We start from the raw sequence: 21,095 nt of genomic DNA on the forward strand, positions 1-21,095 counted from the left end.
ACAGCTCAACTTGTGGATCAATCGACATTGGCTTGCTTCCAGCGGCGGCGTGGAGAGTTAGATTCCTGATGGGAATTTGCGATCAAAAAATTTGGTATGGAGCAATCACTGTGAAGGAGGGTTTCTTGTGCGCAAAAGTGTACAGTCAATGGAGGGAACCTGTGATCCAGTTGAGGCATAACCCGCGATTTATCCCCTCCAAGGTTCTAGAGGCATGAGTCTTGGAGGTCCAGAATTTAGTTTGATATAAGTTGAGATACCTAAATATCAAAAAATATATATATAACTGGATTTCACAAAGTTAGACATGTGGCTCACATGGGAGCTAAATGCGCAATTATAAGGAAAAATGAGGCAATATGTTATTCTTTCTAACTTTGGAAACAATTAAGTGCATGTTTGATATTAATTTTTTTTTCACACAAAAAAATTAATTTTTGATTGTTATTTAATTATTTCAATCGTTATTTTTGAATTTTTCACTCAAGGTGAGACCCGCTTTTTTCTTTAACATTTGAAAAATCAATCAAACCCTAAAACTGGAGCAATAAGTACTTGACTTGATGATTCAATAGAATTTTTCGAGGATTTTAGTCAATGAGAAAATGTGTAACTACTAACTGCAACAAAAATACAATGGGCGATTTTAATCATTTGTGAACTTTGGTGCAACATTTTAAGCCTTTTTGGCCATCATTTCTTAAAATTAAAAAAATTATTGAGAAAGTATTTTCAGTAATATATTCTATGAGATCACACTTTTTTAAACCAATTTTATAATCGCATATTTTATTAATTTTTTCAAAATTAAATAGGACTAATAGTATACTAAAAATATACAAAAATCATTTCTCAGTTGGAATTTCAACGTGGGCCATAGATCTCAACTACTTGGATTAAATTAGAAATTGATTTGGGCAATTAGACTCTTTTCAAAAGGCGAGACTAATTTTTTTCAACTACTTGACTAAATTAGAACTTGATTACCGACCTTTTTTTAAAGTTTCAAAGATGAACTGTTACTAATTCAACCTACCGTAAACTGACTATTACAAAGTGGATCTTGGACTTTTAATCCGTGTTTAGTAGATTTTGATAAAAATTAATAAAAAATATAGGTCTCATAAATTATGAAGTTAAATTAATTGATAATTTTTACTTAAATTGTAAATAAGGGATAAATTTTTCGAAGTAATTTACCGTGTTTACTAAAAATAAATTCGTAGTGATTTGTTGTGTTGTTACTTGTTAGAGGGGTTTTCTCTATAAAGCTTGTAATCATTGGTACTTTTAATTTGTTGATATTTCATGTTTACTCGTACTATAAATTCTAAAGATTTTGAAAGGATGGTATAATTCGGGCGATGAGTTTTTCCTAGAAAGCACAACGAATTAAAAAATAACGGTTTAATTTATTTTATTTTATGTATGGTCGAACTCATCAAGAACTTATTAATATGACATTGACTAGGACAAATATTATCTTAAAAAGCTCAATAATACTAATTAACATCCTAGAAGTTGAATCAACTCTACTAATCAACTAAAAATTGAGGCAATAGATGAACAAACTATAGTGTTATCGACTTTGTTCTAGTTGCATTTTTAAAAGATTTTATTTTATTTTATTTTTAATAGCAATTCAATTCATAGTAGATTCGGACGGATTATTGATCCAACGAGTCACTGATTTAACGATGAATCACAGTAGATATGAAAAATAATATAAAATTATTTGTAAATAAAACTATGCAATATATATACTTTGATAGAAAACTAAGGCGCATCATAAGTACAAGTTCTTTTTAAGAATGCTCCAAGGTACAATTTAAACTCCATAATAGTTAATTGTTTATTTTAATAAATGAAAAATAATGTGTTTTGACTTATTGGACAAAGATACATATTTTGCTCCCTATTATTTCCAAGATTGTGTGATCGCAATGTAATTTTGCATTGACATGTAATATATATTCTTCTTGAAAATTAGGACAAGAAGTTTGTATTATGAAAAATCATGTGCTTTGTGGATATAAATTAAAAAATACAATCAACTCAGCTTAAATCGCCTAGAGCACGAATAAGAATTAATACCAATCTACGTGCCATTATATATTTCTTAAACCAGTAACAAACTTACAAGAGTTGCAATCAAATCATTAAATAAAGCTACAATATAATGTAATAAGTATAAATATTTCATTCTCTCAAAATAAAATAAGTGAAATAAAATTTAAAGTGCCACCAAGAAGCTATTTTTAAATATTTTTTAACATATATTATCTGACTAAAATAACTTTTAGAGAAAATTGACTTAAAGTAATTTATCATGAAGTTTTTCTACAAGAAGCATAAGTTATGCCAAACGGTCCATAATCTTACCATGTACATGTCATTAACTCGTAGGGTTCGTTTGATTGCAAAAATAGAATTTGGGTAGAAAGACAACGAATTTCAAGGAATTGAATTGTCTAGAAATTATTTTCCTGAGAATTGTAAATTATTGTGTTTGATTTGTATAAATTTCTACGTGAAAAATGTTGAAATAAATGTATTTTTTGATGTTCGTTTGATTTTATTTTATATAAAAATTGTCGATTAAAGAGATATAATTTATTGGTATTGGGAATGAAATTTGTTTCCATTGTCAGCAAAAAAATTTAAGAAAATTATCTATCTTTTGGTGTTCGTTTGGTTTTATTTTATACAGAAATTATCAGTTAAAGGGAATTTTTTTTTACAGTAATTCTTAAAATTTGTTTTCACTGTCAAAAAAATTCGAAAAAAATAAAAAAGTGCTACAGTAATCAAAAATTCCAATTCTTACCATTTGGCATAAAAAATTAGAGCCATCAAATAAACAAAAATATGGAATTAGAATAAATTTTTCATGGAAATTTTGGGTGTATCACACCCATCCATATTCCTTGTATAAATGCCACTGATCCCAAGTTAGAAGTAGCATTTTATTTGACTTTTTATCCTAAGTCCCCACCAATTTTGTTTCCTTAGCATTCATTATTTTATTTATAAATACTCTCCCCAGAGTTCACATCTTTACACTCTCTCTCTCTGTGAAAATGCTCAATTTCTGTATCAATATTCATCAGTAATCAATCAAAAAACCAGATGGGCAAAGCATCCAGATGGTTCCGCGGTCTTCTGCGCTTCAAGAAACCAGATTCTATCCCAGACCCGGATCAGAAACCCTTGAAGAAGAAGTGGAGTTTCGTCAAATCCCACAAGGAAAAATCCTCAGATGGGGCAGTTTTAACGAGCGAAAATGATAGTGAAGCCAGTAAACACGCGATCGCGGTAGCTGCAGCCACCGCTGCCGTGGCTGAGGCTGCGGTTGCGGCGGCTCAGGCAGCTGCTGCAGTTGTCAAGCTCACAAGTAACGGGAGAAGTACTACTATTAGCGGTGGCGCAAGTTATGGGAATCGTGAAAAGCGGGCTGCCGTTAAGATTCAGTCCCATTTCCGTGCTTATCTGGTTAGTTTCCTGTCGATGCATAGTAGATTGTACTTTATTGTTATAACCAATTTTTGGATAACATACAATACCAAACTACTGCGAGTTGACCGAGTTAGAGGGTGCTGAGTCAAATGGCGCCGAGTCAAACCCGCCGACTCATCATTTTCTTTGTTAGTTACAGAAGTTTTCGGAAGTGTATTAATTTCAGTCGTGCTTGTTTTCGTCCTTTCACTTCCACCTGAGTTGTTCTTTTGTATCGTTTTATGCTGTCGGCCTTTTGTACAGGGTAGTACGTCGCCCATCCATGTTTGTACACATATCGATACGTGTATATACATATACAGTGTGGTCCATTATTATATTAAAGGGGTCAGGCTAGGCAGAAAATGAAGATTTTTTGGTTGGGGTGGAGTATTCAATTATCTGCGTAATAATTCTTCCAAAATAAGTACTTTTTTATTAGAATTTAATATTTTGTTGGACTTCGTCCATATTGGCAGACAGGGAGTTCATGGGTACGTGGATCCAATTTTTTTAATCATTTTTTAATTATTTTCAATGTGCATGGTAAGGTTGATGATGATACAACTTTGAGCTGTTCACATTTGTTAAAGAGTAAGCTTTCTTTTTCATTTCTGTCGAGTACTAAGGGTCCGTTTGGCAAGATCTACTAAGAAGCTGCTTTTGTATCTGTTTGGATAATTTTCTGGAGGCTCTTTCTTTGTAAAGAGCTTTATGAAGAAGCTGACCTAAAGTGTCCATTCGAAAAAAATGTAATTTCTGTATAGAGCATTGAAAGTTTAATGGTTATCGAGATCTTTCTCCCCAATAGATTCGTGGCTTGTGGAGTTGGAAACTTGAAATTACTGTACACGACCAAATTGGTTAATTGCATAAGCTACTAATTCGTAACTATTAGCATTATATATTAGATAGGTTTAATTTATGATTTTAGATAACTACATGCCACTAGCAAGTCAATGTTGGAAGACCTTATTGGGTAATTACCTGCTCCCGGTAGGTGGAAAATGGTTTAGTTGGGTGTCTTTAAGCAGGTTTGACTACGCTTAAAAGCAAGTCAAATTTACTTTTAAGTGACTTAGCCCTCTTTTGCATTACATTCTATTTTTCTCCCTTGTTTTCAATCACACAATTTTACATAAATAATATTACACGTAAATTGAAAAACACTATTCACCCCGCTTCATTTCCAAAGAAATGGAGGCTTATTTTGCTTGATTACTTCTACAAAAAAAAAAGTAAGGTAGCGGTTGGTTTGTGTTTTCATTTTTCATTTTTATTTTCAAAACGATTTTTAGTTTTCTCCAAAAATGGCCTGTTTTTCGCGCTTTGAGCGTTTTCGACATTTATAACTAAAAACGCTGAAAATGATAAAAAGTCGTTTTGCGTATTTAGTTATAAATTTTAACTTAAGAGGTTCTTGGTTACTTTTCTTCACTTTACGGGACGGTACGTAAGTTGTCCTTGTTTTATTGAGTGTCAGACTTTTATGGTAGAATACTTCAAAAGACAAAAATCAAGTCTTTCTTTTGGGCGCCTATCATTTTTGAAAATTTTCATTATTGTGTGTGCCCATGGGCCCATTTTGTACTTATGCCTCTTTTAATCTAGTTTAACATCAAATACGTCCTAGATTAAGAGTCGAACAACCTCAAAGTTCGCTAAAGACACATTTATCTTGATTTAGATTGTGTTTGACTAAACATAGAAGATTTTTTTTTATTTTTTTTTCGAACATGTTTGGATAATTTACGTTTTTTTTACGTGTTCTCATGCTCTGAAGTTATTTTCTGTGGAATTTGTAGTCGAGGAGGGCTTTGAGAGCACTAAAAGCTCTAGTCAAGCTTCAAGCGCTGGTTAGAGGTCACCTCGTGAGGAAGCAGACGGCAGATATTCTACGACGTATGCAGGCGTTGTTACGAGCTCAAGCGAGAGCAAGGGCGGGGCGGGCTCTGGTTTCTGAATATCCACATTTAAGCTTTAAGGCCTCTCACTTCAATTATCGAGTAAGCAAAATTCTCTTCTTCCATCCAACTTGTTGAATTTGAAGTAATTGCAATGTATGACAAGAAGTTGAAGACTTTAACCACGCTTAGTTTTAGGCTTGGAAAAGTATATATTTACACCATTCAAATGTAAATCACATGCCTATTTTTATGTGACAAAAGCTGCAACCTGCAAGATTTTGTGCAGAAAAGTATGAGATATTTGCCATGCATTATTTCCATGTATATGTAATTTTGATTGCACACCGCGCATTGACTCTATTTTTACCAAATGATCTGATTAGGAGTTCATATAAACTTCTTCCCACAAATTGTTTGAATGTTAACTGGTTTTTAGATCTGGCGTTACATCTTCTGGTCTGATCTAGATATGCATACTTCAGAATTTTTGACTCATTAAAGAGATGCTATAGGCTTTAATTGGTTGGTTTGGGCTGGCGATCAAATCTATTTTGAACTTGTAGGGACCTGCAACTCCTGAGAAACTTGAGCATGTAATAACTCGGACAAGGAGTATGAAGCATGAACAATTATTGGTGCTCAAGGTTTGTTCATAACCTATCTCTTGATCGGGATTGTCGTTGATTTATATGTATCATATGCCTAATCGTCTGGCCTTGCAGAAAAATGGTTCAAAATCTAATCCCAAGGTCAAAATTGATTCAGACAAAGCACTCATGGGTAGCACTTGGATGGGCAACAGAACGCTTGAAAGATCGTGGGAACATGGATCTTCTACCCGAACTGTTCCCACAGACGATGAAAGAAGTGATAAGATTCTTGAAGTTGACACTGGGAAACCACACGTAATGTCCAAAAATAGAACCCACCCTCACTCTTCCCATCTTAGCACAGGCTTGGACCAAAACTGTTGCAGCTTTTCTGTATCAAAGGACTCGATATCCCGTCAAACAGTTTTAAGCCCATCTTCCGAAGAAGTTCAATCTTTGAGTCCTTTAAAGTATGCACAAGACGTCGATGAAAACGCTTTCCTCACTGCTGACAACAGCCCACAATTCTACTCGGCGTCATCCATGGGAGGTAGCTCCAAGAGAGGACCGTTTACCCCTACTAAGAGTGACGGTTCAAGAAGTTATTTGAGTGGATACTCCGACCACCCAAACTACATGTCTTACACTGAATCAGCTAAAGCTAAGGCGAGATCTTTCAGTGCCCCAAAACAAAGGCCACAACACGAGAGATCAAGCTCAACCAAGAGGTACTCTGTTCATGGATATGGTGAGTCGAGACCTAACACGCAGAAGGGTTCAGCATTACATTCCAACTTTACCAACAAAGCTTATCCAGGATCAGGTCACTTAGACAGACTCGGGATGCCAATTAGTGGAGACGCTGTTGGGTTCAGCGGTGGTCACTGGTACAGATGCTAGAATTTAACTGGACTCAAGTCTTTTGCTTTTCCTAATGCCTTTTGTTATCAACTGATCATGCTAACAAACTTAATCTAGTTGTAGATTATAAAGTTTGCCGGAATGTTAAGAATTATGCACACATGAATTTGGAAATGTATCGCAAAGAAATGTTTCTACTCGCGCCTGTATTTTTTGAACTTAATCAATATTTAATATTTTCGTGAAGTGATTTTACGAAACTTTCGAACTGAATCAAATGGGCCTGGACACTATTGAACTGATTTGAACGAGTATTTGAATCAACAATTAACAGGTTCGATTTGAGTTTTGGTTTTAGATAAAAAAATCGAAGGACTGAAGAAGAATCATATCTTTCTAATTTCCTAAATTTAATTATCTTAAATAGGTCAAATTATTTTATTTTTTTTAAAAATAAATTTAATTAATTAATTTAGTTCAAATTCAATATATGATTTTTTTTTTTCCTAATTTTCACCTCAAGTTTATCTTTTAATTAAAAAATGATTTAAGTTTTATCCAAATCTATTATTTTAATGTAGTGGTGTTTTTACAGTTTTGAAGAAATCGAATTGGAAACCCGACTGTGCTTCTCTTCATTATTGTAAACTCGTTAATTTTATCTTCTTGTAATTTTAATAATTAAATCTACAAAGAACTTAACATAAAGACTATAAAAGATATAAGATTGAATTACGTTATTTTGTAAGAGTTAAAATTGAATATATCATTAGTTAAATTAATGCTGCATTGATGTAAATATAAAAAATTATAATTATTTTATGAAATTCAAGAACGAAATGGAATCGAATCAAATAAGATTATAATCGAACTCGAATGGTTCCATAATTAAACTACGATTTCATTTACAAAATTTAGTCTTTAGAATCGAACGGAATCAAATTGGATCATGTTCAATCCTACTTTCTCCGGATAATGAATAAGGGCATGTGGGTCTGGTTCGGACCCTTAACGCATTTATATGGTCCTATTATTGTATGGTGTCGTTTAATTGCAACCATGGGGACGAGGACATGTGCAAATATTGGCTCCTATTTAAATCACTTTCCTAGAGTTTATGACCCGAACATGTTCGCCGTTTGGGTTGGTCAGGTCATTTGTTGCAATAGTTCTGAATTTGAATTTGTGACAATGAAAGAGCTACAATTATTTCATCAGCCAACTCAAGATTATATGGAACGGTAGACGCAAGATTCATTGAGGTGACATTTGTCGGTAATTGATCATGCTAGGATTCATAGGCCATTTAGGGTCTATTTGGTACGACTCTTATTTTTACTTTTATTTCTTGTAAAAGATTTATTGGAAATAGATACCCTAATTTTTGTTTCCAAACCAATTATTGAAGAATAAATCCCTGTGTACAGGGGAAATATTCACAGGGAAATTACAGACCCTTCACATAGGTTTGCCCCACGCGAGGCCCGATGCAATAGAAAATGGCAAAAAAAAAAAAAAAAGAGACCTCACCCATGTGAGACCCCTGTAAAGAGTCCGTAAGAGTTGGGTCTGTACGCCCAGCTCGATTGATTATTGAAAGAGTTTCTTATTTCGAAAGTGTTTTTAGGGGAAGTCAGTTTAGACCAATTTTCTCAAAAATCTCTTATAACTAAAAGTACTTTCATAAAATTAAGCAAATAGATCCAAATTAATTTTCGAATGTCATAGCTCATTTTGACTTTTCAAAATTCGAACCAAATGGGAAGCATGTTCGGCGAAGACACATCACACATTTAAGTTAACGTAACAATCTTTTGGCAGACAATATAAATCTGAATTGATCATCCCAAAATCGATTGACTTCAAAAATTCCCCGTCACAGCAACCGCCCAATCATTCTCTATGGACGCTATTCCACAAAAATAAAATGTCGAAATTATAACACATAAGCGTAAGGCCACGGACGCTCTTGTACCGCAACTTCTTGTTATTCTAACACCACTACCCCACATATCAGTCACGTAATAGAGAACATGCTTGGAAAATTCACTTGCTAGGTCATATTGTCGCTAATAATAATTCTCTTAATGCGAAAGGTTACCATCTCATAATGAATCGCTGACAAGAAATCTTGACATCTATACTTTTATCAAATGATGATGACACATGGATTGATGAATTACTCCGTTTCGGCTTCATTTTATTGATTATAACATTAATAGAGTGGTTGGTGCGTAGGCCAAAGTGTTCAATAATCGAAAAGCAGTAAATTAAATAAATATCAAGATTGTTCAGATCCCACAAGTGATTTTTGTCAATTAATGGCCCCCATTTTGTACCAATATTTTTTATTTATTTATTTTTGAATAAATGGACCAAAGCCCTTAAATAGAGGCAACAATTGGGACATAGAACCATGGAAAAATGACTATAATTGAAAACAAGGCTCTCACGAGAATAAATATTTGGTACAGAGTTATTGACATTTTATTTTACTTCACTATGCTTAGTATGAATTAAAATGACTGAGAAACATTAATATTGATATAAATCACAAACTTTCAGCTTTTAATCCTAAGAAATCAATGCTTCAAACCTCCAAATTTTTTATGGTATTCTCCAAAATCAACTCTACACCGGTAGGTGAGCACATTCTAAACAATAGAAAAAGAAGCTCCTTTTCTACCTCCAAATTGGAATTATGTATTATGATTTATGATCACTGTTTGTGTCCATCTAATTTCTATTTATAGAGATAAAGATATTCCAATCATGTACAATAATAATTCCAGTTTCAAATAGAAGTCTTAATTAAAATTAAAACAGGAGTTTTAATTAAAATTCCTACTGGAATTTTAATTAAAGCCCAAATTTAATTAGTTTACATTTAATTATATGTGTAGTCTAATTTCAATTACAATTATAATTAAGTTTACAACTTTCATAGTAATTACAACTTAATACAAAATTTTATTATAATTACAATTAAGCTCTAAACTATTATAATTACCGTAGTTAAATTTCAATATTTAGAACTACTATATGGACCTGATCGGATATATATTATTCAAATTCCAATAACTAGATCATGTCTAGTCGACCCTATATCGCTCAATCTAATTATTAGTCTTTGTTTTTTCACTAAAGACAAATAATTGAACTATTAGAATATATTAGATCACAGAAGCCAATGAAGCTGTAATGCCTTCCTCCGACCTATCGTATATGTATTTATTCTCGTTCGAGATTTGATAATTAGGTACGAGCATAAATAAACGTTTTACTAATCTAATTATTCTTATTAAAATAAGTATCATTTTCTTCAACGATCCTGTAAGCTAATTACAAATGTCGAAGTTTAGCCGTCGATAAACATTGAGCTCATATTTTAACTGTTCAATAAGAAATACTTAATTAGTTACTCTATCCATTTTTCAGGGTGACGGTTCCTGACATGAATTCATATTCTCTACTTCGTTCATTCTCTAGTTTCCAATTCATCGAGATATTTGACAGATAAAAATGATATCATATATTGATGAATTAAATAATCATTAAAATTACGAAAAGATGTGCATAATCCTATCTAGAGATTTAGATAAAATACGTAGTGGTCAAGTGAAATTTAAATCTCCATACAATTATGCTATAGAATTAAACTCGACAGATACTATTTCTATGACAAGGACAAATCACAATCTGAATAGTGAATCGGTCAACACTATTATCTTTCGATATAAGGTGCCAACCCTTATACATTGGTTGTTAACATATTATTTATGATCAAAATATAACTTGTGTCACACCATACTTCTTAACGCAAGCACCCAACTTATATTATTACAAGTGATCATAAGCAATTTAATTCGCACGTTCAATAATAAATAAATGCAATAAATTAATAAAATCACAATTTATTTATTATAAATTATTATTCTATCATAGCAAAATATACCATATGGGCACACAACCCAACAAATCTCCCACTTGTCTTAGAGTATATGTGTCATGTCTTGCGACCTCATGACTTACAGATATCCCTCGAAAACATTAGCCAACAGGCTTTTAGTAAACGAGTTTACAAGTTCATCCCAATAGCAATCTTATTAACAACCAAATATTATCAATAAATTATCTATCTTTAGAGATGATATTTTCTTTCAATGTATTTACCTCTCTGATGACTCTTAGTTCTTTAACGTTTGCTACAATCTCAATGTTATCACAATACAGTGTAAAGACTCGTGCAGATAAAGGCACCACCTCAATGTCTATTAGGATTTTCTGGTCATATAGCCAATTTAGCAGCTTCATAAGCTCCAAAATTCTTAACGTCAATAATGGAATTAGCAATGCATGATTATTTGATACGTCTTCAAATAATGTCCCCATCATCAAAGTGTAAATAACGATCTAATGTAGACTTACGATAGTCTTCATCACTTTGAAAGTCTGAATCCTTTTAGCCCTTCAGAACAAGATCTGGTTGATGATCATATTATTCCTTGTTCTTCAAAGGTACTAAAGGATATGCTTTATTGCCATTCAATATTTTGATCCCAAGTTTAAATAAATCTTGACTCACCAAACCAACAATATGACAAATGTCAAGTCTATCACACACCATATCATCTATGGTACTACCTACTATCAACACATAAGGTTTCCTATTCATGTACTCAACCTCTTTAGGAGTCTTAGGGGTCTAATCCTTAGACATCTAGATTCCATGCCTGAGGATAGAATCTTGCACAGTAAATCTGACAAGTATCATGTCAACATATGAGACTTGTGACAAAGCTATCATTTTGTTCTTTCGATCTTTCAAGATCTGAAATCTAGAATATAACTAGCTTTACTAAGTCTTTCATATAAAACTATTGGGCAATCACGCTTTCGTAGACTATACCGCACCCATATTATTTGTCTCATGTATTCTTATAGACTCAGGGTTTATCAAAGTCCTAATTAAAACATATGTCTTAATCACTTTATCGAATATCTATTCCAAGATCTCGATGCTTGCTTTGCTACATAAATAGATCGCTACATCCACATCATTGATAACCTCCTTATATGAAGTCGGATCATCAACTTGTACTATGGAGATCATCAAATTGGACTCTCCACTCAACTAATACCTCGACGGTGAATTGATAATCATCCGACTTTGGATGTGACGCATGCTAGACTTGAATCCATACCAAAATTTCAGGAGGGTCTTGAGAACAAACTTAGAAGGAACTAAGTTAAGAATATATTCACTTATTTCCAGTGTATATCCTAAAATGAGATAGGTAGAGTTGTGAAACTTTTCATTGACCTAATCATATCTAACAATATCGTGTTTCGTCTTTTTAAAACGTCATTCTACTGATACCAGACGTATTTAATTAAAAAATAATACTACTTTCTATTAAGTTATCCTTGAATTCTCCCAAGAGGTATTCGCCATTTCGGTTAGGTTGAAGGGTCTTTTACTCTTCCCCAAATATTTCTCGACCTTAGTCTTATACTCTTTTGATTTCTCAAAAGTATTTAATTTTCAAGCCATTAGGTAAATGTATATGAAACTAGAGTAATCATCTGTAAAGAAATACTCATAATTCTCTCTCTCATGTGTATTATTCATAGGTCCATCTATATATCAGAATGAACTAATTTCAATACATCTTTAGCACTATCTATTTTTGTTGGAAAAGGATATCTTGGTCATTTTCCCTTCCAAACGAACAGTGGTTCAATTTTAACCAAGATGAGAGGACCATTTTTAGTCGATTTTGTATTCTGTTAAGGTTGATTTATCCAAGACGCCATAGATATGTATTATTAGTATGGTGCGACAGTTTATGGTTTGCAAGAGTAACCTTTTTATTTCATATGTGAAATAATTTAAATATAAAGACAATTAATCAAATGCCCAGCGCAACACAAAAACTTTATTCATTAAAATGTTAAACGTATTAGACGATGATTTTATAGAATAATATAATTCTATTAATCGAAAATTGAAAATAAATTTTTGCTTCATTTGCAAGACATAACGATAGCCTTTAAGAATCAAACGCCTACCACTATTAAAATAAAAACAAAATACTCCTATACTCTTACCAAAACAATTGCTCTTATGCCGTAGATAATTTTAAACTAGCATTTACCGAGTTTTCTATTTTTCGGAAGCACCCGCATCAATATGCAGATAAGATTAATGGTTCCAAAATTCACAACTCAAGAATTTGTAGTATCAACCATTAAACAATACTCAGTAACAAAATATCACCCGTACTTTGCTTACTCCCTAGTGCATCTAAACAATCTTTGTCCAGTGTCCTTCTCGACTGCAGTTGGAACATTTGCCTCAAGACTTTCCATCTCTTTTTAGCCTTTTGTCGCTCTCGTGCTTTTTGATAGCTTTTTCCCTTTTCTTTCCCGTTCTATTTTTTTTGCTTAAAACTAGACAAGCCACCAAATGATGTACGAATATTGACGTTGTACCTTTAAGACCACTTTCCATAATACAAGTCTATCATTTATTCAGTTAATGATATCTTCATCTTGAGCAAGTAATAGTCCATAGTAAATTATGAAAAATTATCAGGGAATGAATTCAATATCATGTCAAACCGAGTCTCTTTGATAGATAATTCCACCCAGACTCTCAGCCATGTTTGAAGTATGCAATCATAGTCAAACTATGAAACTTCACAGGCACTCTAGATTTCATACGGATGTTCTATAATGTACAAATGGCTTCAAAAGAGCCTTTCTACTTTGATGACCAAACATGCCCTGAAGGGTTAATATGTTATGGGATATACTCTGACTTTCAAACCTTTTGTTGTAATATATTAATATATTTGATATCGAAATCAAAATGAAACTGTTAGCCTCTTATCTACAGTCTCCTGCTCAATATATCCAACCTTTTGGATTTGTCACATGACACATGATCTTAATAGGTCCATCAGGACATCCTTTAAGTACAAAATTTAGAGCTTGTTTGGTACGAATTTTGATAATTGATTTTTTGACGTTAGAGATAAAGTGGATTCTACCTGTGAAAGAAGAATTCAAAAATGATGACTGTAGTAGTGAAATAACGGTCAAAAAATTAATTTTAATTGATTTTTTAACTGTATCAAACGAGCTCCAAGTTTTTTTACATTGAGCATAAATGTCGAATAACATTTCCAATCCATATAATTTTTCTCGATTAGATAATTATTTTTTTGATATCAAAAAAATTAGCCAAGTGATATTTCACATAAAAATAATCATACATTTCATATTAAAATTGAGCAGCAAATGACAATTTAGCAAATGAGCATGATTGCACATGTAAATTCATGTAATTACAATAATGCAACTATTAATTGATCACTATGATCGACACGCCCCTTTATAGAAAAGGTCATTGTGTTCAATGATCAAGTTGGGACCCTCCCACTATACAAATTATATTTGACAACAAATGTTTATATAAATCTAGTTTTGTTTTATTTAGTCACTAAGATCATAAACGAAAGCATCTATAGGAGACGTAGATTATCTCGATTTGAGTGTATAACCTTTGTAACCTTTGTCTATAACTCGAGATATTTGAAAATAATTTTGCCGTCTACAGGATGATCACAATTATATTCTTATTGTGAAAATATTCAATCAAACAACTTGAACTACGCGACTCTTCGATGGGGAGTCTTTATTGACACAAGGCAAGCATGTTGCTTTGCTCATGTATTGACCAAAGGAGACCATTAATTTTTATTTAAATAAACATCCGCTCCTACTCATTATTTTTAAAGTAATTGATTTTATTTATAAACAATTACCAACTACTCATATTAATCAAATTAATATACAGTATAATTATTACAAAATTTATCTTCAACAAAAAATCTAAATTAAATTAATGAATGAAATTTTAAATAATTATCAATTGTTCATATTAATCAAATTAATATAGAGTTTAATTATTACGATTTTTCTATCCAAAAAAATTAGTCTAAATTAAATTAATCAAAGAAAAATCAATGTTCAATGATACACATCATATTCATAGTATCACGAGCAATAGTATAAATAAATCGATATGTCATGATATTTGCAACGATAATATTTCAAACAATAATTTAAAGAACTCATAAAGCGATAAATTAACAATTATTTGTTGTCCAAAAATCAACTCACGAATTAAATTAAAAACTAATTAGATTCAAACCCAATATTTAATTCTAAATTTTTAGCCCAAATTTTCAAGTATCCAACCTTAGCAACCCAAACAAAAATAGGATTCCATCAACATGCCTGAAAAAACTTAACTAATTTCAAACCCGACTTGTCTAGTAGTCTGTACAAAAAAAAATTCGGACCAAAACCAAAGAAATTGCTGCTCCAAGACACAGCAACTTGTTGCACCAAAATTCAGCATGCTGTGCAACAAACATTACAAGCTATTTCTCGACAGATAAAATTAACTTTTTCTTTTTTTAATCTGTTGGGATTCTTATTATAATTATTTTTTTGCTATAATTCTTGAATTCTTCTTTGTCATTATTTCATCATCAACCTTCAATCAATTTACAAGATACAAAAGTACAAGATTTACATAATTCCTACGTTCCTACGTCCCATGGACTCATAATTTTGAATCTAATTGAAATGAAAATTAAATCAAGATAATGGAGTCGTAATCCACATATCTTGTTACAAATTCAAAATAACGAATTGCAATCAAGAACTTCTCAAAAATAATTGGTTCGCGGTTTAAAATAATCTAATCATTCAATCAATATTCAATAAATTATTTTTAGACATTGCTTAACTAGAACATTCAATCAAGATTCAGAAATAACAAGCACGCAAACAATCTAGAATGCTCTGATACAGTTGTTGGAATGCGGAAGTGGAAATATCCAAAAATTAAAAATCATTAAATAAGACTGTCTAGATGTTCACGTGTATATTATATCAAAAATAAAATATTAGAACTTTCACCTAAATTCGATGTTGACCACGAACTTTCAACTTTTAATTTCAATATCTTGATGCTTTAAACTTTTTAATCTTTTATGGTATTCACCAAAGTCAAGACTATACCTGTGGGTGAACACCTTCTTTTAATTAAATCAAAAAACTAATTCTTGGACTAGATAATCGAAAAAGTAAAAAAAAATAAATATTTTCCTTTTCTTTTTCTCTCTCCAATTTCAAATAGAAGCCTTTATTAAAATCCAAATAGGAGTTTTAATTAAAATTCAAGTAGAACTTTTAATTAAAGTTCAAATCCAATTAATTTAAATTTAATTATAATGTAATGTTAGAATTTCAATTACAATTATAATTAAATTTACAACTTTCATAGTAATTACAACTAAGTACAAAATTTTATTGTAATTACAACTAAGTCAAAAACTATTATAATTACGTTAATTAAGTTTCAATACTTTATAGAGCTACTACAGAAACCTGATCAAACATATAGTATCCAAACTCCAATAATTAGATCATGTCTAATCGATCCTAGATCACACCATCTAATTATTAGTCTTTGCTTTTTTTCATTAAAGACAAAAAATTGAACTCTTGGAATATATAAGATCACAGAAGCCAGTGATTTCATAATACTTTCCTCAGACTTGCCGTATATGTATTTTATCCTCTTCCGAGATTTGATAATCACGCATGAGCATAAATAACCGTTTTGTCATTCTAATTATTCTTACTAACTTAAATATTATTTTCTTTAACAATCCTATGCACTAATCACAGATGTAGAAGCTTAGCCGTTGCTAAATACTGAATTCAGATTTTAACCGTTTAACAGAAAATATTTAAATAGTCACTCTATTCATTTTTTAGGGTGATAATTTTCGACACCAATTCATATTCTCTACTTAGCTCGTTTTCAAATTCCCAACTCATATAGATATTTGACCAATCAAACTTATCTCACCCATTAATGAATCAAAGAGTCATTAAAATCACGAAAATATATACATAATTCTATCAAGGGATTTAGATGAAATAAACAGTAGTCAAGTAGAATTTAATTCTCTGTACGATCATAATATAGAATTAAACGCAACATTAGTCCATTCAATACACTCCAAGTATACTAATGTCACATTTACCTATTTCTGTTATAAAGAAAATCACTAATCTGAATAGTGAATCGATAACACTACAACCTTCCGATACAAGGTGTCAACCTTTATACAATAGTTGTAAAAATTTTACTTATGATTAAAATATAAGTTGTGTTACTGTACTTCTTAACACTAGTACCTAAGTTATATTTTCACAAGTGATCATAGGCACTTTAATTCGCATGTTCAACAATATATAAATGTAATAAATAAATAAAATAAAATTTATTTATTATAAATTATTATTTTATCATAATAAAATATATATTATATTGGCACACAACCCAACAACATGCACACACAAATGGTAAAAGCCCAATGCTACAGTCCATTAATTATTAAGAAAACCACCAATCAGTTTCCTTAATTAATTTTTAAGCAAATTGTTCTTTGACTTTATTTTGGTTGAGGGAGGAAGGCAAGAATTGTTGGTAAACAAACATGAATAGTGCAGGAGTTGAATGCAACGATGCAACCATAACTTGCCGTCTACTAAGAAATCCAACCGTCGAGAGGGAGGCCCGAGGCCGTTCATCTCCCTGACATCATTGATGCTTAATATCAATTTAAGTGTTAATGATTCATTTAGACTTATTTATTGAAGTAAAGATGCATTTCAATTCATCGAACAAATTTAGATAAAATTTAATGTTACCTAAACTCGTTCTAAATAGCACTATTCAAGTGACGACTTATCCTCGAAAAAAAATATAGTCAAGTTATTGGCTTTGGACCCACTCTAGGTCGTTCTTAGGGCCTACCTCTAGCCCTAGTGGCCCTCGGCTTGCCTCGGTCGTGATGGGTTGGATTGTTAGGAACTTTGTTTTAGATTTCCAAATTAAAAAAAAAAAAAAAATAGGTATTGATGCTACCAAAAAATATCACCTGAAAGATCTCGAGCTTGATGGTCCAACTTCACTTTGATGAACACAATCGGTCTATGAATACCTGCAACAAAGGCAATGAGGTGTGTGCTCGTCGCCCCTTCGATACTTAAGTCAGATAGGAAATTTAGTATGTGAGGCTATAAACTAAAGATAATGAAAATGTACCTTGATGTTGAGCCTTGGCCAAGTATTTATAGGTGTTGGTGGGGAAGCTGTAGAAGGATTCTATTATTGAAAGAGTCCTTTTCCCCTTAGGATTAAGTGTTGGAGTTTGATTAGAAGTGTACTGTTAGAGTTCTAATCAGGGATGGAGTAGACTTAGGTGGGGTCTATTTTTTTGGAGATTAAGTCGGTGGGCAGGGTCGGATTAGAGATAACCCCGACCTCAAAGCGGCGTAACACACTGAGATCAACTCGAGGGTATTAGGTCGAGGTCGAGCATGGTGGGAAAATTCAAGTCTAGTTCGGGGTTACCAATCCGGAATCATCATAGGCCCCCGTGCATCTGAGTTGTAGATCGTGCAGGGTATACGATCTTGGATTGAGATGCAAAAAGGATGTCGTGGCTTGATATCGACCTCGACACTTGTCATTTACCTGTTGGAGATATACTATGTCACGTGTCTGTCATGTGGCTGGTTGTCAGAGCTCGAACTTGGGTCTTTGCCACGTGTCCTGTTTTAAGGGTTTTAGATTAAGTGACTGTTGGTATGCCCATGACCCCTATAAATACCCCACTATTCATTTTCACTTTTTCACTTTTTACTCTCCACTCTTTGTAAAAGAAGCTCGAGTTCGGGGATAGTGGGTTGTGAACGATCTCCATTAAGGTAAGAGATCGAGCCTTTAAGTTGTTAATTATTTGAGTAGAGTAATGTCGAGCAGTAGCAATAGTGGTAGTAGTAGTAGCAGTAAGGGGTCGAGTAACAGTGACAGCAGTAGGCTTTCTAAGAGTTCGGGGGATAGTGAGAACCCTACTGCCCCTAGTATAGCTGTCGAGACTCAGGGTGATCAAGGTCGAGATCTTGTCACCCTGGCCTTTCCTGTTAGCTCGCACTCTCCAGGAGAGGTATTGACTTATCCAAAGAACCCGATCACTTATAAAGAACATGTAATTATTAAGATAACTAGAGAGTTCGGGGTGATGTCCATTTGTGATGTTAGGGTTCCTGTGAGTACCGAAGATATCTTAGGAGCTCGAGAGGGGAAGATGACGTTTTTTAGGGATGCCCTTAAGGCTGGGATACGGTGGCCTCTTCACCCCTTTTTTATCCACTTTTTAACTTCGTTCTATATGTGTCCGGGCCAGTTGGCTCCTAATGGTTGGAGGCTGTTGGTCTATTTCTTTATATTATGTAGATACCTCGATATCGAGCCTAGGGTCGACCTTCTGAGGATGGTGTATGATATGAAGTACTCGCCGGGGTTCAACTACTTTGTGTATTTGTCAACCAAGGGGGGGGTTTAGAACGCCTGATACCCCGAGCTCTCTTCGAGGTTGGAAAGAGAGATTTTTCTTTGTAAAGCCCCAGGATCCCGACCATCCTTTTAGCCCGAGGTGGGAGATCCCTAGTAAGGATAGGTTTGATGAGGGTCAGGCGTATTTTGAGGTTCTAGAGAGGGACATATTAAGGTTAGTTAACCACGACCCCTTTGCAGAGAAGATCGATTATTTGCTCGAGGATGACACCCTCGACCTTGCAAATGTAAAAGGCCTCGAGGGTATTCTTTTACTTTTAAGCTCTATCATCGTATTCTTGACGTCGAGATCATGCTAATGCCTTGTGATTTGTTTCTTGCAGATCTAGAGATGTTTTTTGATCCTTCCAAATTGCTGGCCAATGTCCACCATAAGGCCAAGGGGCCGATGTCCGAAGCCCCGGCCTCAAAAAAGGGAAAGAAGAGGGCCAGGCACGCCGATGTTAGGGTGCCTGAAGTGCATCTTGAGAGCCCGGTGCCTCCTAGGGGTCAACCCTCGACGTCAAGGAGCCCGACCTCAATGCCTCATACGAAGTCGAAATATGAAGATCGAGCTCGGGGCTGTTATGGTGTCGCGAATTCAGGCTTCGAGCCTATTTCAGATAGTGCCCTCGAGGAATACATGGAGTGTGCCCTGGTGAAGGACCTTGTCGAAAGGTTCGAGAAGGAGGTCAACATCAATGAAGGGGTCAAGACACTGGAGGCTTTGACCTTAAGGGTAAGATACCGACCTTAAATTGTATTTCTTATGTTTTAATCTTCTTTGATCGAACTGACTTTGGACTTCCTTTCCTTCTTTGTGCAGACGCTAAGTGTGGCGCGAGGTCTTACTTTGAATGGTATCAACATCTAGAACGAAATGGACAAGGTTTTAAAGGAAAAAGAGCGAGCTGAAAAGCGAGCTCATGACCTGGAAAAAGCTCTCAAGACTACTGAGGCTGACCTCAAGAAGTCCCGAGAGGAACTAGAGACATCCAAGGCTGAGGTCGAGGAAGTTAAGCTCGAGCTTCTCCAGTCCCAGAGGAGCTTTGGGGAAGAGCTGGCAAAGGCTCGTGATGAGGCTCGAGCTCAGGCTGTTGAAGACTTCAAGAAGTCCGACGAGTTTGGGACCCTGTTGGAATAGTACGGGTCGGGCTCTTACCATTACGGGCTTCGCCATTACGGGCTTCGCCTTGCCCGTTCTTATCTTCGCACGAAGATGCCCGAGGATTTAAAGTCCCTTGTCGAGGACTTGAAGACAGTGAACGAGCTCGCAGGGGAGCTCGAACTTTCGACTTCTGAGGTCGAGGACGATGATGAAGATGATGATGGTGGTGATGGAGATAACGCCGGGACTGGCGATCAAGGGGATGATGTCAGGGTTGTAGATATCGATTAGGTTTTTAACTTTGTTTTAAAAATTTTTGTAATATTGCCCGAACTGGGCTGATACTTTTGTTATTAATTTCATCGACCAATGTTCGCGCACATTACTTTGTTTTTAATTTAATTGATGAATGTTTGTGCATACTACTTGTTTTTCATTTAATCAATGAATGTTCGTACACACTACTTGTTTTTCATTTAATCAATGAATGTTCGTGCACATGTGTTCTGTTTGTTTTCAATGCACAACACAAACACAACGCTTTTGGACTCGATCAACGCTTTGGTGGTAAACATCAGGCATGCACGAGCTCGATTCTTGATGTTGTCATTGGGCCCGCAGGTCGAACCAGATGATGAGTT

At 33.9% G+C, this 21,095-nt stretch overlaps 1 protein-coding gene across 1 annotated transcript; it reads left to right on the plus strand.

Moving 5' to 3' along the window:
• Positions 1-3,027: 3,027 nt before the first annotated feature.
• LOC111398541 (protein IQ-DOMAIN 31-like) lies at positions 3,028-7,099 on the plus strand. Its single transcript, XM_023025497.1, has 4 exons — positions 3,028-3,492; positions 5,301-5,501; positions 5,966-6,046; positions 6,125-7,099. The coding sequence occupies exons 1-4, from the start codon at positions 3,130-3,132 to the stop codon at positions 6,890-6,892; spliced, it is 1,413 nt and encodes a 470-aa protein (XP_022881265.1). The 5' UTR covers positions 3,028-3,129; the 3' UTR covers positions 6,893-7,099.
• The last annotated feature ends 13,996 nt before the right edge of the window (positions 7,100-21,095 follow it).

This window comes from Olea europaea, chromosome 8 (assembly GCF_002742605.1).
Source record: "Olea europaea var. sylvestris chromosome 8, O_europaea_v1, whole genome shotgun sequence".
NCBI classification, from domain to species: domain Eukaryota; kingdom Viridiplantae; phylum Streptophyta; class Magnoliopsida; order Lamiales; family Oleaceae; genus Olea; species Olea europaea.

Excerpts from the sequence above, each read along its gene's own strand:
- LOC111398541 (XM_023025497.1), top strand. The coding sequence starts at position 3,130 with ATGGGCAAAGCATCCAGATGGTTCCGCGGTCTTCTGCGCTTCAAGAAA. Across the intron at positions 3,493-5,300 it reads CCCATTTCCGTGCTTATCTG|TCGAGGAGGGCTTTGAGAGC; the intron begins GTTAGTTTCCTG and ends TGGAATTTGTAG. Across the intron at positions 6,047-6,124 it reads AACAATTATTGGTGCTCAAG|AAAAATGGTTCAAAATCTAA; the intron begins GTTTGTTCATAA and ends CTGGCCTTGCAG.